The sequence below is a fragment of the Salvelinus sp. IW2-2015 genome, linkage group LG11 (assembly GCF_002910315.2).
Source record: "Salvelinus sp. IW2-2015 linkage group LG11, ASM291031v2, whole genome shotgun sequence".
Classification (NCBI taxonomy): domain Eukaryota; kingdom Metazoa; phylum Chordata; class Actinopteri; order Salmoniformes; family Salmonidae; genus Salvelinus; species Salvelinus sp. IW2-2015.
This window is the reverse complement of record NC_036851.1, coordinates 15,083,606-15,100,446: the sequence shown is the minus strand read 5'-3', so window position 1 is coordinate 15,100,446 and position 16,841 is coordinate 15,083,606. Positions and strand designations below refer to the sequence as shown.

Here is a 16,841-nt window from a genome sequence, read left to right as displayed (position 1 = left end):
GCCTCCATGCTGCAAATAATTTGTTTGTAGTGGATTTAGGGCTTAGTTTTATCCCCTTTTTGCACTTTTTCTCAACTCAACCCACCATTTTCAGAAGGTGTTTTTGATTTTCAATATGAGCGCTAGGTTGTTATGTCTTCTCTTCATGAATAGAACTTGTTGTATTGTTTTGTTACTTTGTTCATATCCAGTTGATGTATTAGTATTATTTTGAAACACCATGGACATGATGTTTTGTTGATAATATTAGTATAAAGTGCCAATGCATGAAAATACATTTCCCCTTCTGAGAGATTGGATGAGAGTGATGAGAGTAATGAGTGATATGACAACAGGGTTAATATAATGAGAGGATGGATAGTGTTTGATTCAATCTGCTGCATAGTAATACCATTCATTAGCTAGTAAAAGGAGGAATGAAAAGAGAGATACAAGATCAGATGGACGTGGCATTGATTCCATAAGTATTCTTTCTATCTATCACCCAGATTTCTTGTTGTTTATAAGAGCATATCTGTATTCCAAATCTTTTAAAATAGGTACAGTGTCTAGGTTATTTATTGTGTATTATCCGTCTTCATAATAAATTAGAAATAGTTTATATACAGGAATTCATTTTGACAGCCCTTCTTGTGTTCTCTAGGATGTTGTACTGCTTCTTTCTCGTTTATCATGGAGCGGCTGTCCTCTTTGTTCTTTTTACCGCTGGTGATCCCCAGCTGATGCATATCCATGGAGAGCTGACTACTGTGCATGATGTCACCGTGATGCTGCCTGGAACACTATGACCCGGACTTCACGTCCAAGGACTCTCCAAACGATGTATAGTTCAGTCTTTGGGTCACGATTTTACTATAGTATGTGATTCTTCCAGAGCCTGTCAGAAAGTATTCACGACAGCGTTCTTGAGAGTTTTCAGAGTGAAATGACAGTGTGTGTGTCATCCCTTTAGTGCAAACAACGCAATTATCACAACATGTAAGTTGTAATATTTGTTTGGGGGGGGGGGGGGGCTTGGCTTCCACAGTGATTTTACCCATGCACTGCTACTGATTTTGCATGAGTTAATATTAATCTATATGAGAGGTTATAGACCTACCGTACCAGTCAAAAGTTTGCACACTCTTAGCATTCTCTCAACCAGCTTCATGAGGTAGTCACCTGTAATGAATTTCAATTAACAGGTGTGCCTTGATAGTTTATTTGTGGAAATAACATTATTTCAGGCATCCAACAGTGTTTAACAATATTAAACCCAATCTCTGGAACTAAGGTAATTTCTTTTAAAATATTAGGTACAAATCCCTTTTTTTATGCAGTGCATGCAATTTCAATTGAATTGATCAAGGTGCAACCAATTTCACTAAACGCAAAAGGTATAAGTTACTAGAATGAATATAAAATAATTAGTAAAATTGTGCATCTTCATTTCAGAAATGCTGTTCAGTGAGTTATGATTAATAACCTTGTATAACAACAACACACACAAACACAACACACATCACACACACAACACACACACACACACACACATATCACACACCCAACCACCACACACACACACACAGCCTACAGTACCAGTCAAAAGTTTGCACACTCTTAGCATTCTCTCAACCAGCTTCATGAGGTAGTCACCTGTAATGAATTTCAATTAACAGGTGTGCCTTGATAAAAGTTTATTTGTGGAATTTCTTTCCTACATGCATTTGAACCAATCAGTGGTGCTGTGACAAGGTAGGGGTAGTGTACAGAAGATAGACATATTTGGTAAAAGACCAAGTCCGTATTATGGCAAGAACAGCTCAAATAAGCAAAGAGAAACGACAGTCCATCATTATTTTAAGACACGAATGTCAGTCAATCCAGAAAATTTCAAGAACTTCGAACATTTCTTCAAGTGTAGTCGCAAAAACCATCAAGTGCTATGAGGGAACTGGCTCTCATGAAGACCGCTACAGGAAAGGAAGACCCAGAGTTACCTCTGCTGCAGAGGATAAGTTGATTAGAGTTAACTGCACCTCAGATTGCTGTCCAAATAAATGCTTTACAGAGTTCAAGTAACAGACACATCTCAACATCAACTGTTCAGAGGAGACTGCGTGAATCAGGCCTTCATGGTTGAATTGCTGCAAAGAAACCACTACTATAGGACACCAATAAGAAGAATAGACTTGCTTGGGCCAAGAAAAATGAGCAATGGACATAAGACCAGTGGAAATCTGTCCTTTGGTCTGATGAGTCCAAATTGGAGATTTTTGGTTCCAGTCTTTGTGAGACACAGAGTAGGTGAACGGATGATCTCCGCATGTGTGGTTCCCACCGTGAAGCATGGAGGAGGAAGTGTGATGGTGTGGGGGTGCTTTGCTGGTGACACTGTCGTGATTTATTTCGAATTCAAGGAACACTTAACCAGCATGCCAAGAGTGTGCAAAGCTGTCTTCAAGGCAAAGGGTGGCTACTTTGAAGAAACTAATATCTAAAATATATTTTAATTTGTTTAACACTTTTTTGGTTACTAACACATGATTCCATGTGTTATTTCATAGTTTCGATGTCTTCACTATTATTCTACTGTCACGCCCTGGCCTTAGTATTATTTGTTTTCTTTATTATTTTAGTTAGGTCAGGGTGTGACATGGGGTATGTGTGTGTTTTGGGTGATTATATGGTATAGGGGGTGTTGGTTGTAGTGTATGGGTTTGTGTTGAGTGTATGTGTCTAGGTATGTCTATGGTTGAGTGTAGGTGTTTAGGAAAGTCTATGGTTGCCTGATTTGGTTCTCAATCAGAGACAGCTGGTTATTGTTGTCTCTGATTGGGAGCCATATTTAAGGTAGCCATAGGCTTTAGGTGTTTGTGGGTAATTGTCTATGTTGAACGTTTGTTGCTTTTTGTGTGCACTAACGTTTATAGCTTCACGGTCATTTGTTGTTTTGTTAGTTTGTAAAGTGTTTTGCTTCGTTTTTCCTTCTTCAAATAAAAAGATGTCTTATTTTTCACATGCTGCGTTTTGGTCCGTCTCTCCTCCACACGATCGTGACATCTACAAGGTAGAAAATAGTAAAAATAAAGAAAAACCCTTGAATGAGCAGGTGTGTCCAAACTTTTGACTGGTACTATATATGTGTATATATATATATATATATATATATATGGTCAAGTCCCGCAAAGAAGGACATAGGCAAATTACAGTTGGCCCAGAACAGAGCAGCACAGCTGGCCCTTAAATGTACACGGAGGGCTGATATCAAGAACATGCATGTCAATCTCTCCTGGCTCAAAGTAGACGAGAGATTAACTGCATCACTACTTGTCTTTGTCAYAACTATTGACGTGTTGAAAGCACCCAACTGTCTGTTCAAACATCTAACAAACAGCTCAGACACCCATACATGCCCCATAAGACATGCCACCTGGGGTCTCTTCACAGTCCCTAAGTCCAGAACAGAGGCTGSGAAACGTACTGTACTATAGAGCCATAATTACATGTCACACTCTTCCACATCAGGTTACTGAAGCTGGCAGTAAATTCAGATTTAAAAAAATATATAAAACATAGCGGACTGTGAAGAGACACGCGCACACACCCATTGCCACTGATGCACGCACACACACCCACACATTGTATTTGTGATATTGTATTGTTGTAATGTTGTACATGTTATATTGTACGTTTGTTATGGTGGACCAGTGTAAATGTGTATAGTGCACAATGTATTGTGTGATGTGTTGTTTTATTTATGATGTAGAGTAGACTATCGTTTTGTTGTGATYTGTCGTTTTATTCTTGTTTGGACGCCAGGAAGAGAGGCAGCAGCTAATTTGGATCCTAATAAAATAGTAAATACTAAATGTAATGTAGGCATCATCATAGGTACAATACCATCCGTAATTTTRCCCTCTGAAATATCTAGCGTATTCTGAAGGCAGTGCAGAGGAAAGCCACTTTAGGAGACCCCCAGAGTGTGATCACAGCCATCGACCACTTCTGCAGACATAGAGAATGGGCCATGAATGTGGGGGATGAGAAAGGTACTCTACATGTGCTTTGAATGGGTTATTAATAATKATAATAAATGCCATTTAGCAGACACTTTTATCCAAAGCGACTTAGTTATGTGTGCATACATTTTATAAATCGGGTGGCCTCAGATAACCAGCTAAATGAGAATAAAAGTCTTTAATTGATCTTTATCCTATCATCAGTCTGCCTGGTATTTAAAACCTAAATAATAAATATACAGTGGGGAGAACAAGTATTTGATACACTGCCGATTTTGCAGGTTTTCCTACTTACAAAGCATGTAGAGTCTGGAATTTTTATTCATAGGTACACTTCAACTGTGAGAGCGGAATCTAAAACAAAAATCCAGAAAATCACATTGTATGATTTTAAGTAATTCATTTGCATTTTATTGGCATGACATAAAGCAATTGAATCACCTACCAACCAGTAAGAAATTTCACGGCTCTCACAGACCTGTTAGTTTTTTCTTTAACCCAGAAGCCCTCCTGCTTCTCCACTCATTACTGTATTAACTTGCAACCTGTTTGGAACTCGCGTTACCTGATAAAAGACACCTGTCCACAACAACTCAATCAAAACCAGACTCCAACCTCTTCCCACAAATGGCCAAGACCAGAGAGCTGTGTAACAACACAGGAATAAAATTGTAGACCTGCACAGAGGCTGGATGGGCTACAGGACAATGGCAGCAGCGTGGTGAGGAAAGGCAACACCTGTTGGCGCAAGTATTAGAAATGGAAGAAGTTCAAGATGACTGTCAATCACCCTCGGTCTGGGCTCCAGCAAGATCTCACCTCTTGGGGCATCAATGACCATGAGGAAGGTGAGGGATCAGCCCAGAACTACACGGCAGGACCTGGTCAATGACCTGAAGAGAGCTGGGACCACAGTCTCAAAGAAAAACCATTAGTAACACACTACGCCGTTCATGGATTAAAATCCTGCAGCGCAGGCAAGGTCCCCTGCTCAAGCCAGCGCATGTCCAGGCCTGTCTGAAGTTTGCCAATGACCATCTGGATGATCCAGAGGAGGAATGGAGAAGGTCATGTGGTCTGATGAGACAAAAAATAAGCTTTTTGGTCTAAACTCCACTCGCCATGTTTGGAGGAAGAAGAAGATGAGTACAACCCCAAGAACACCATCCCAACCGTGAAGCATGAGGTGGAAACATCATTCTTTGGGGATGCTTTTCTGCAAAAGGGGACAGGACGATCTGCACCGTATTGAGGGGAGGATGGATGGGGCCATGTATCGCGAGATCTTGGCCAACAAACCTCCTTCCCTCAGTAAGAGCATTGAAGATGGGTCCGTGGCTGAGTCTTCCAGCATGACACGACCCGAAACACACAGCAGGGCAACTAAGGAGTGGCTCCGTAAGAAGCATCTCAAGGTCCTGGAGTGGCCTAGCCAGTCTCCAGACCTGAACCCAATAGAAAATCTTTGGAGGGAGCTGAAAGTCCGTATTGCCCAGCGACAGCCCCGAAACCTGAAGGAATCTGGAGAAGGTCTGTATGGAGGAGTGGGCCAAAATCCCCTGCTGCAGTGTGTGCAAACCTGGTCAAGAACTACAGGAAACGTATGATCTCTTTAATTGCAAGCAAAGGTTTCTGTACCAAATATTAAGTTCTGCTTTTCTGATGTATCAAATACTTATGTCATGCAATAAAATGCAAATGAATTACTTAAAAATCATACAATGTGATTTTCTGGATTTTTGTTTTAGATTCCGTCTCTCACAGTTGAAGTTACCTACTGATAAAAATTACAGACCTCTACATGCTTTGTAAGTAGGAAAACCTGCAAAATCGGCAGTGTATCAAATACTTGTTCTCCCCACTGTATATATATACACARAAACACAGTATATAGTAAATATTTTGTATGTTTATTGGATAGATAGAGGTGAAAGGTAGYGGAGAGTGCTGAAAGAGCAGTCGGATTGAATTAACCCATGTTGCAGCCGTATATACAGGATGTGTTCTTAGACCTCTAGACCACCCCAGGCCACATGTCTGCCTGGTCTTGACTGTGTCCACATCTTTGTGTGTGTGTCTATATATTGTGTGTTCATTACAGGCTCCATTCTGGACTCGGTGGTCAATGAAGTGAGTCCAGTCACTGTCTTGGAGTTAGGCACTTACTGTGGCTACTCAACAGTACGCATAGCCCGCCTATTACCCCCTGGAGCCTGTGTCATTACCTTGGAGTTCAACCCAGATTATGCTGCCATTGCTCGTCAAGTCATCAAATGGTCAGGACTGGAAGATAAGGTAAAAGGAGATTAGGATAGATTAATATAATATACATCTGATGATGAACGTGATGTACATTCATGTAAATATGGGTGGGTAGTAGATGTTAAAAGATACGGGTCAGTTGTAACTCAGGAGCTTAGATGAGATCTCATTACTGTTGTCCAGGTGCAGCTAGTGGAGGGAGCCTCAGGAGACTGGATCCCTTGGATGAAGGAGCATTTCGGGGTCCAGGCGTTTGACTTAGTTTTCCTGGACCACTGGAAAGAGCGCTACCTTCCTGACACAAAACTGCTGGAGGTAAGTAAGAGAACTAGTCTGATCATCCTGTGATTATAGTGAAGCATTGATAGTCCTACACTCTTACACCGATATGAATAATCAAAACACAAAACACACGTCATTCTCTCTTTTCTCCCTCTTTCTCCCATTCTTCCAACTCTATCTCTTCCCATCTCCCTCTCTTTCTCCCATTCTTCCAACTCTATCTCTTCCCATCTCCCTCTCTTTCTCCCATTCTTCCAACTCTATCTCTTCCCATCTCCCTCTCTTTCTCCCATTCTTCCAACTCTATCTCTTCCCATCTCCCTCTCTTTCTCCCATTCTTCCAACTCTATCTCTTCCCATCTCCCTCTCTTTCTCCCATTCCCCCAACTATATCTCTTCCTATATCCCTCTCTCTCTAGGAGTGTGGTCTCATACAGAAAGGTACAGTGCTGCTGGCAGACAATGTAATCTGTCCAGGAACCCCTGACTATCTGGAGTACGTCCGCAACAGCCCTCACTACAACAGCCAGTACTACAGATCCCACCTGGAGTACACCAAAGCAGAGGACGGCTTGGAGAAGTCTGTGTTCTTAGGGTACTAGCCAAACATTGAACCTCTTGTTTTAAAACACTGTAACTCTCTTTGTAATGTATTWTTTGTTTGTTTCTATTCTAAGCGCTGCCTTATATCTGAGTTATGACATACTGTAACTTACTGTGCTAAGCATTTCTTTCCCTGTATAATTTATCTAGAGTAAACCAATATGTCTTTGAAAAGTATTTCTGTGTGTTTTGACTTTGTCACAATGCTATCTAGCTATGCAAATTGTTAAAATGTCAGGTCTTAACAGTTACATTTAGTGCTGTCAGTTTTACCGCCGCCGGWTTACGGTAGTGTGATGTCAAACATGGATCTAATACACTAGGTGGCAGTAGTGTGCCTTTTTAGAGATTCCAATCAAACAACTGAAAAGCAGCTTGCAAAGTGGCCCCATCATATCTTCATAGCATGAATAGTCTTCTTTCCGGTGTAGGCAGACAGAAAACGGACTAAAATCTTACACCATATCTAGCAACTGTAAATAATGATTTATGTTTTGTTATGAATCTGTATCAGGTCTACATTTAGTTATTAAAGATTCTGTGAGAAAGGTCTGTTGCACCAAAATCTTTGATTTGATCAAATCCAATGGGTATCAAACAGATCACTAAAATATCACCTTAAGCCGGGTATTAACAGTACTGATTAATGTGACTGATCCTGGAGATGCTATAGAATATGATTTTGTATATACTGRAGAGAAACAGATGCATCTTTATAATTTGCATGTGATTGTGAATCACTATTGTTTTAGTTGAACATGTTTCAGTTGTTAGAACATGATATTCTACAGGTGTGTATGAGAATGTATTCTCATATCACTGCCTTTCTAATCTCCCCGGCAAAGTGACGGAGTTCCATCATAAAAGGGGGAGGGTACTACATATAGTACAGCTGCATACAAATATAAAGGCTAGTCCACCTAGGGCTTTCTTCACAGCCGGCCGCATGATAATCTCAATCTGTGCCCATTAGTGCACTGAGAGAGAAGAGGGTTCTACACAGAGAGCGAGGCAGTGACATAAACAGAGTGCAAGTGGGAGAGAACTTTAAAGGGATTTGGCAGTGATTTGTAGAATCTCAGTGGCATAATATTGTGCTTTTTCTACTTTTCCGTGATTCAGACGATGCTATACACTAAAGCCTCAAAAGCCAAAATGTTCTATGCTTTTTTGCTAACTAAAACAAATGTTATGTTATTGAAGGATTTGAGTCCATTCCAGTTATTTTTAGAAAATACATATAATATCTGAGATGTTAATGGATTTACTTTTTGCTAAAACAATGAAGAATCTGGCACTGAACATCATCACATATTGAATATGGGAACAGACCTGTTTGGGAGTGTTGGAGTGATGGATGAAATCAAGACTGGTCCAAATGGAATGTTCAGGTAAGCAGTCAATTCTTATATTTATTACACCCATAAACCTCTTTTCAGATTTTAAGTACCTAGGTCACATTTGACTCTTTTATTATATGTGTCATATACATGTTAAGCTTGCTACCCATACTGTGTATTTAACATTTAATCTCTGTGAGGCATATCTCTATTTCAATGCATTGCATCATTTGTGTAAACTTCAGGCCAGTATCCAACGCAGTTTTTTCATTGTTTGCACAATATTGATATGTTGCATCAAATGATAGAATATGATGTATGGTTGGATGATAATCATACAACTAAGATAAAACTCTGTTTTGCAAAAAAACATGAACAGACACAACTTTAATTAAACTTACTCGGTGGAACATCATATTTGTAATTTCAATATCTTTAGTCGGATTTGTCTTAAACCAAATCTTTTACATCATATACCAATTTCCAATAGTGTTATAACTGAATTGGATGACACAGTGAAACTGGATAGACAGTCAAACTGAGCTCTAAATATTTCAGTATATATTTATATTCTTAGCTTCATATCAGGATGAAATTAATCAGGATAAGACTTGTTCTTTGTGTAACACAAATTTGTATCTTGAACATGCCCCTTAATTATATTTCTCACCCCTATGTTTCCCTTATGTTTCATTAAACCTGAATACTATTACAGAACATGAAAAACATTCATAAAACACATATCTGTCCATGTTAGCCTTTGTGCAATATTTATGAGATGTTATCACTATGCTCTTTGCTGCTCTCTTGGCTGTGTTTTACTTGTCCAACCTTTTCCATGAKGATACCCTTTACTTAGAATACTCTTTGCTGTGGGGTTTGAGTGTGACTATGTTTAAGTCTAGAAGCAGTAGATCTTCTCGGACACAGACACATATTTTTATACCCATTTGGAGATTGTGGTGAAGAACTGAAGTGGCATGTCCTATATTGTCCGCTTGAATGATAATGTTTGGTAATATGCCATTGATGCCAAGACATACTGTATAGTAATTTCTGATGTCATAGTAAGAGCGCTTGCAGATCAATTTGTATGATTAACAGTTATTTTATTCACTCAGTGTTAGTCTAAAATTGATGTAACAAAAGCTATACCTGAACTTAAACCAAAGACCAACATGTCCTCATTACTGTTCACAGGTATCAAATGTAGAGGGAGAAGCCTGGTACTTTAACACTGGATACAGGAACCTTTGGTGGCCAGAATCATGATATCACAGTGCCACACATCACAGTTCTGTTGTCGGTTTGGTCCACTGTTTGGATGCCATGTAACAACATTGCTCAGGTTACTGTGGATGCTGTTTCTGGGTCTAAGTCCAGAGTCATGGGCTCAGCAGGGCACACAACCACACTCCATCAAGATCAAGGGGGACATCACCCTGGGTGGCCTGTTRCCAGTGCACTCCCGTGGGCCTGCCGGTGTGCCCTGTGGGGAGATCAAGAGGGAGAAGGGGATCCACCGAATGGAGGCCATGCTGTATGCGCTGGATCAGATCAACAGTGACCCTGACCTCCTGCCTAACATCACCCTGGGGGCCATGGTCCTGGACACCTGCTCCAGAGACACCTACGCTCTGGAGCAGTCACTCACCTTCGTCCAGGCCCTCATCCAGAAGGATAACTCAGACGTGCGCTGCTCCAACAATGAGCCACCCATTATTCGCAAACCAGAGAGGGTGGTGGGAGTAATCGGAGCATCAGGCAGCTCTGTGTCCATCATGGTGGCCAACGTGCTGAGACTCTTTGCGGTGAGACTCCTTCCTGTGCTGTGCATTTTTAGCCCCCCCCTATACTATAATCCCATGCTGAATTCTCATCTTCACACACTTACATTTTCTTCATCAGAGTTAATATACAGTACCAGTCAAAAGTTTGGACACACCTCCTCATTCATGGGTTTTTCCTTAATTTAAAAAAATGTTTTACACTGTAAAATAGTAGTAACACAAAAAAGTGTTAAACAGATCATCAAAATATATTTCAGATTGTTTCAAGTAGCCACCCTTTGTCTTGATGACAGCTTTGCACACCCTCAACCAGCTTCATGAGGTAGTTATCTGGAATGCATTTCAATTAACAGCTGTGCCTTAAAAGTTAAAAGTTCACCATTGTTACTATAGTATTGTAGTACCTGTCATGAAAGGTATTACGACAGCGTTTCCCTTTGAGAGTTTTCAGAGTGAAATGACAGTGTGTGTGTCATCCCTTTAATGCAAACAACGCAGTTATCACAACATGTAAGTTGTAATATGTTGTTTTTTGTGGGGGGGGGGCTTAGCTTCCACAGTGATTTTACCCATGCAAGTTTGCACACGCCTACTCATTCAAGGGTTTTATTTCTTTTTACAATTTTCTACATTGTAGAATAATAGTGAAGACACCAAAACTATGAAATAACACATAAGGAATCATGTAGTAACCAAAAAAGTGTTAAACAGATGAAAATATATTTTAGATTTTAGTTTCTTCAAAGTAGCCACCCTTTGTCTTGAAGACAGCTTTGCACACTCTTAGCATTCTCTCAACCAGCTTCATGAGGTAGTCACCTGTAATGAATTTGAATTAACAGGTGTGTCTTGTCAAAAGTTTATTTGTGGAATTTCTTTCCTTCATGCGTTTGAACCAATCAGTTGTGCTGTGACAAGGTAGGGGTAGTATACAGAAGATAGACATATTTGGTAAAAGACCAAGTCCYTATTATGGCAAGAACAGCTCAAATAAGCAAAGAGAAACGACAGTCCATCATTACTTTAATGCAGGGGTGGGCAACTCTAGTCCTCGAGGGCCTGATTGGTGTCACACTTTTTCTCCATCCCTAGCAAACACAGCTGATTAATCAAATTGCATTCTAAACTGAAGATCATGATTAGGMGATTATTGGAGTCAGGTGTGTTAGCTGGGTCTGGGGCAAAACTGTGACACCATTCAGGCCCTCGAGGACTGGAATTGCCCATCCCTGCTTTAAGGCATGAATGTCAGTCAATCTGGAAAATGTCAACAACTTTGAAAGTTTCTTCAAGTGCAGCAAAAACCATCAAGCACAATGATAAAACTGCCTCTCGTGAGGACCGCCACAGGAAAGGAAGACCAAGAGTTACCTCTGCTGCAGAGGATAAGTTCATTAGATTTACCAGCCTCAGAAATCAGCAATTTACTGCACCTCAATGCTGTCATCATGGCAAAGGGTGGCTACTTTGAAGAATCTCAAATATAAAATATATTTTGAATTGTTTATAACTTTTTTGGATACTACATGATTCCATATGTGTTATTTCATAGTTTTTATGTCTTCACTATTWTTCAACAATGTAGAAAATAGTAAAAAAMAAAGAAAGATACTTGAATGAGTAGGGGTGTCCAAACTTTTGACTGGTCCTGTAGTTTAGAGAACATTTAGAAACAACATTAAGAACATTAAGAAATATTAAGAAACAACAGTACTTCAGAATTTCAGTACTTCAGCATAATGTTTCCACATGYTTCTATTTAAAGTCATGTTCTCATTGTWCCAAGAATGTTAAGAAATAATGTTCTTCTGTGGGAATTTCAGTACTTCAGCATAATGTTTCCTACAGGTTTCTTCATTGTTCTATTTTAAAGTCATGTTCTCAAATTGTTCAGAGAACGTTAAGAAAACTATCCATAAAAAAACACAAGAAAACTTTAATAACGTTCAGAGAACGTTCTAAGAATGTTATATAAAAACATATACATTCCTTTCTCAGCATCAACAAAACTCTGTCTATCCTCTAGTTTGAATAAACTAAAATAAACAGCTTTGCATGCGTAAGAAAACATGGCATGGTAGCTCTATTCTGGTGGTGAAGTGGACTAATTCCACAGAATAGAGACCAGAAGATTATAGGTTTGAATCTCAATCATGCTGTTTCACAATAAAAAAGAAATGTGTTTGCAGGAAACTTATTATTTAGTTCCCCCAACCAATGTGAAACCAAAAACATATTTTCCCATAACTTCCAAAGAACCAAATGTGCTAAGACAATATTATGGAAAACATATGTGGCTTTTGGACACAAGTGACAAATGACACGTAAAAAAAKCACAATATATATTTATATATCTTTCACATGAGTCAGACACGTGGTTTTAGGACATGTGAAGTTCCACATGGATTTTCACATGCAATCAAGTTAATCGTAGGATTTGCTGTGATTAKTTAAGATTAATTGAAAATTCAGAGTTTGCTCATTGCGCTGTAATTTTAAGATGTAGTTTTTATATAAAAAGCATTAATCAATACTGACGTTTTTGTCCAAAGTAACGGRTAGCAAAATTAGGTAAATTMATATAGTACACGTTCTTAACCTCAATGCCAATGCCATTGTTGTTTTTAGCTGTATAGATTATGTAAAAGTATATATTTACATTCAGTCCAATAGCAAACACTTTCACATATTTTCACATACACTGAACAAAAATATAAACGCAACATGTAAAGTGTTGGTCCCATGTTTCATGATCTGAAATAAAAGATCCCAGACATTTTTCATACACACAAAAAGCATATTTGTTTAAAACGTTGTACACAAATTTGTTTACATCCCTGTTAGTGAGCATTTCTCCTTTACCAAAATAATCCATCCACCTGACAGGTATGGCATATCAAGAAGCTGAAGCATGATCATTACACAGGTGCACCTTGAGCTGGGGACAATAAAAGCCGCTCTATTATGTGCAATTTTGTCACACAACACAATGCCACAGATGTCTCAAGTTTTGAGGGAATGTGCYATTGGCATACTGACTGTCAACCATAGCTGTTGCCAGATAATTGCATGTTCATTTCTCTATCATAAGCCGCCTCRAAAGTCATTTTAGAGAATTTGGCAGTASGTCCAACCGGTCTCACAACAGCAGACCACGTGTAACTATGCCAGCCCAGGACCTCCACATTCAGCTTCTTCACTATTGGGATCATCTGAGACGAGCCACCTGGACAGCTGAAGAAACTGTGGMTTTGCACAACCAAAGAATTMCTGCACAAACTGTCAGAAACCATCTCAGGAAAGCTCATCTGRGTGCTTGTCATTGTCACCAGGGTCTTTACCTGACTGCAGTTCGGTATCATAACCAACTTCAGTGGGRAAATGCTCACCTTCGATGCKCACTGGCACACTGGAGAAGTAGGCTCTTCTCGGATGAATCCCGGTTTCAACTGTACTGGGCAGATGGCTAACAGAATGTGTGGCGTCGTGTGGGCGAGAGGTTTGCTGATGTCAACGTTGTGAACAGAGTGCCCCATGGTGGTGGATTGGGTTGTGGTATGGGCAGGCATAAGCTACGGACAACAAACACAATTGCATTTTATCGATGGCAATTTGAATGCACAGAGATACTGTGACGAGATCCTGAGACCCATTGTCGTGCCGCCATCACCTCATGTTTCAGCATGATAATGTACGGRCCCATGTCGCAAGGATCTGTACACAATTGTCGCAAGTAAGATGGAGCCGGAGAGGATGGCTGCCGTTTCATGGGCTCTTAACCAACCGTGCAATTTTGTTAGTTTTTTCACATTTTTTGTAACTTATTTTGTACATAATGTTGCTGCTACCGTCTATGACCAAAAAGAGCTTCTGGAAATCAGAACAGCGATTACTAACTTTGAACTGGACAAATAATTAATTTTTAATGAGTCGAACGAGAGGGATATACTCCAGACACTCGAACAGGCCCTCATCCCCGTTATTCGCAGGAGAAAGAGACGGAAAAGATATCGCGGAAAGAGATCGGGGTGCCTTGTGAGGATCCGCCAACGAGTGGCTAATCTGCCCTTGCCATCCGAACTACTGGCCAACGCACAATRGCTGGATAATAAATTGGATGAGCTAAAAGCATGTATATCCTACCAACGGGTCATAAAAAACTGTAATATCTTATTTTTCACCGAGTCATGGCTGAACAACGACATGATTAACATACAGCTGGTAGGTTACACACTGCATTGGCAGGATAGAACAGCAGCCTCTGGTAAGACAAGGGGTGCGGTCTATGTATATCTGTAAACAACAGCTGCTGCACGATATCTAAGGAAGTCTCAAGGTTTTGCTCGCCTGAGGTAGAGTATCTCATGATAAGCTGTAGACCACACTATCTGTATTTTTCGTAGCTGTCTACATACCACAACAGACCGATGCTGTCACTAAGACGCACTCAATGAGCTGTATACTGCCATAACCAAACAGGAAAATACTCATCCAGAGGCAGCGTTCCTAGTGGCCGGGGACTTTAATGCAGGGAAACTTTAATCTGTTTTACCTAATTTCTATCAGCATGTTAAATGTGCAACCGGAAGGGAAAAAACTCTAGACCACCTTTACTCCCCACAGAGACGCGTACAAAGCTCTCCCTCGCCCTCCATTTGGCAAATCTGACCATAATTCTATTCTCCTGATTCCTGCTTACAAGCAAAAATTAAAGCAGGAAGCACCAGTGACTCGGTCAATAAAAAAGGGGTCAGATGAAGCAGATGCTAAGGTACAGGACTGTTTTGTTAGCACAGACTAGCACAGATATGCACAGACTAGCACAGATATGTTCCGGGATTCTTCCAATGGCATTAAGGAGTACATCACATCAGTCACTGGCTTCATCAATAAGTGTATCGATGACGTCGTCCTCACAGTGACTGTACGTACATACCCCAACCAGAAGCCATGGATCACAGACAACATCCGCACTGAGCTAAAGGGTAGAGCTGCCGCTTTCAAGGAGCGGGACTCTAACACGGAAGAAGAAGAAATAATAAGAAATAAGAAATCCCGCTATGCCCTCCGACGAACCATCAAACAGGCAATGTGTCAATACAGGACTAAGATCGAATCATCAAATCAAATTTTATTGGTCACATACACGTGATTAGCAGATGTTATTGCGGGTGTCGCGAAATGTTTGTGCTTCTAGCTCCYACAGTGCAGTAATATCTAACAAGTAATATCTAACAAATTACACAACATATACCCAATACARACAAATCTAAGTAGGAATGAATTAATAAGAATATATACATATGGACGAGCGATGTCAGAGCGGAACGGACTAAGATACAGTAGAATAGTATAGAAAACAGCAGTATATACATATGAGATGAGTAATGCAAGATATGTAAACATTATTAAGTGACTAAGATATCGTAGAATAGTATAGAATACAGTATATACATATGAGATGAGTAATGCCAGATATGTAAACATTATTAAAGTGACTAGTGTTCCATTCCTTAAAGTGGCCAGTGATTCCTAGTCTATGCCTATAGGCAGCAGCCTCTAATGTGCTAGTGATGGCTGTTTAACAGTCTGATGGCCTTGAGATAGAAGCTGTTTTTCAGTCTCTCGGTCCCAGCTTTGATGCACCTGTACTGACCTCGCCACTGTCTGTGTGGGTGGTCCATTTCAGTTTGTCAGTGATGTGTACGCCAAGGAACTTGAAGCTTTTCACCTTCTCCACCTCAGTCTCGTAGATGTAGATAGGGGGGAGCACCCTCTGCTGTTTCCTGAAGTCCCCGATCATCTCCTTTGTTTTGTTGACATTGAGTGAGAGGTTGTTTTCCAGGCACCACACTCCCAGAGCCCTCACCTCCTTCCTGTAGGCTGTCTTGTCATCGTTGGTAATCAAGCCCACTKCTGTTGTGTCGTCTGCAAACTTGATGATTGAGATGGAGGCGTGCTTGGCCACGCAGTCATGGGTGAACAGGGAGTACAGGAGGGGGCTAAGCACGCACCCTTGTGGGGCCCCAGTGTTGAGGATCAGCGGAATGGAGGTGATGTTTCCTACCTTCACCACCTGTCGGTGGCCCGTCAGGAACTCCAGGACCCAGTCGCACAGGATGGGGTTCAGACCCAGGGCCTCTTAATGATGAGCTTGGAGGGTACTATGGTGTTGAACGCTGAGCTYTWGTCAATYAACAGCATTCTTACGTAGGTATTCCTCTTGTCCAGGTGGGATAGGGCAGTGTGCAGAGTGATGGCGATTGGATAGTCTGTGGATCTATTGGGGCAGTAAGCAAATTGAAGTGAGTCTAGGGTGGCAGGTAAGGTAGAGGTGATATGATCCTTGACTAGTCTATCAAAGCACTTCATGTTGACAGAGGTGAGTGCTACGGGGCGATAGTTATTAAGTTAATTTACCTMTGCCTTCTTGGGCARAGGAACAATGGTGGCCATATTGAAGCATGTGGGGACAGCAGACTGGGATAGGGAGAGATTGAATATGCCCGTAAACACACTAACCAGCTGGTCTGCTCATGCTCTGAGGACGCGGCTAGGGATGC

At 40.6% G+C, this 16,841-nt stretch overlaps 2 protein-coding genes across 2 annotated transcripts in view; both read left to right on the top strand.

The window, feature by feature from the left end:
• The window catches only part of LOC111969865 (catechol O-methyltransferase B), a 9,219-nt gene extending 1,519 nt beyond the window's left edge, over positions 1–7,700 (top strand). The window contains exons 2-6 of the mRNA XM_070445818.1: positions 953–978; positions 3,914–4,031; positions 6,103–6,296; positions 6,447–6,578; positions 6,965–7,700. Coding sequence (XP_070301919.1) covers positions 953–978; positions 3,914–4,031; positions 6,103–6,296; positions 6,447–6,578; positions 6,965–7,147 — 653 coding nt within the window. The 3' untranslated portion in view covers positions 7,148–7,700. The remainder of the gene's footprint in view (positions 1–952; positions 979–3,913; positions 4,032–6,102; positions 6,297–6,446; positions 6,579–6,964) is intronic.
• A 384-nt stretch (positions 7,701–8,084) lies between these two features.
• LOC111970568 (metabotropic glutamate receptor 6-like) overlaps positions 8,085–16,841 on the top strand; it is a 46,890-nt gene continuing 38,133 nt past the window's right edge. The window contains exons 1-2 of the mRNA XM_070445551.1: positions 8,085–8,539; positions 9,689–10,299. Of these exons, the coding sequence (XP_070301652.1) occupies positions 9,757–10,299 (543 nt within the window). The 5' untranslated portion in view covers positions 8,085–8,539; positions 9,689–9,756. The remainder of the gene's footprint in view (positions 8,540–9,688; positions 10,300–16,841) is intronic.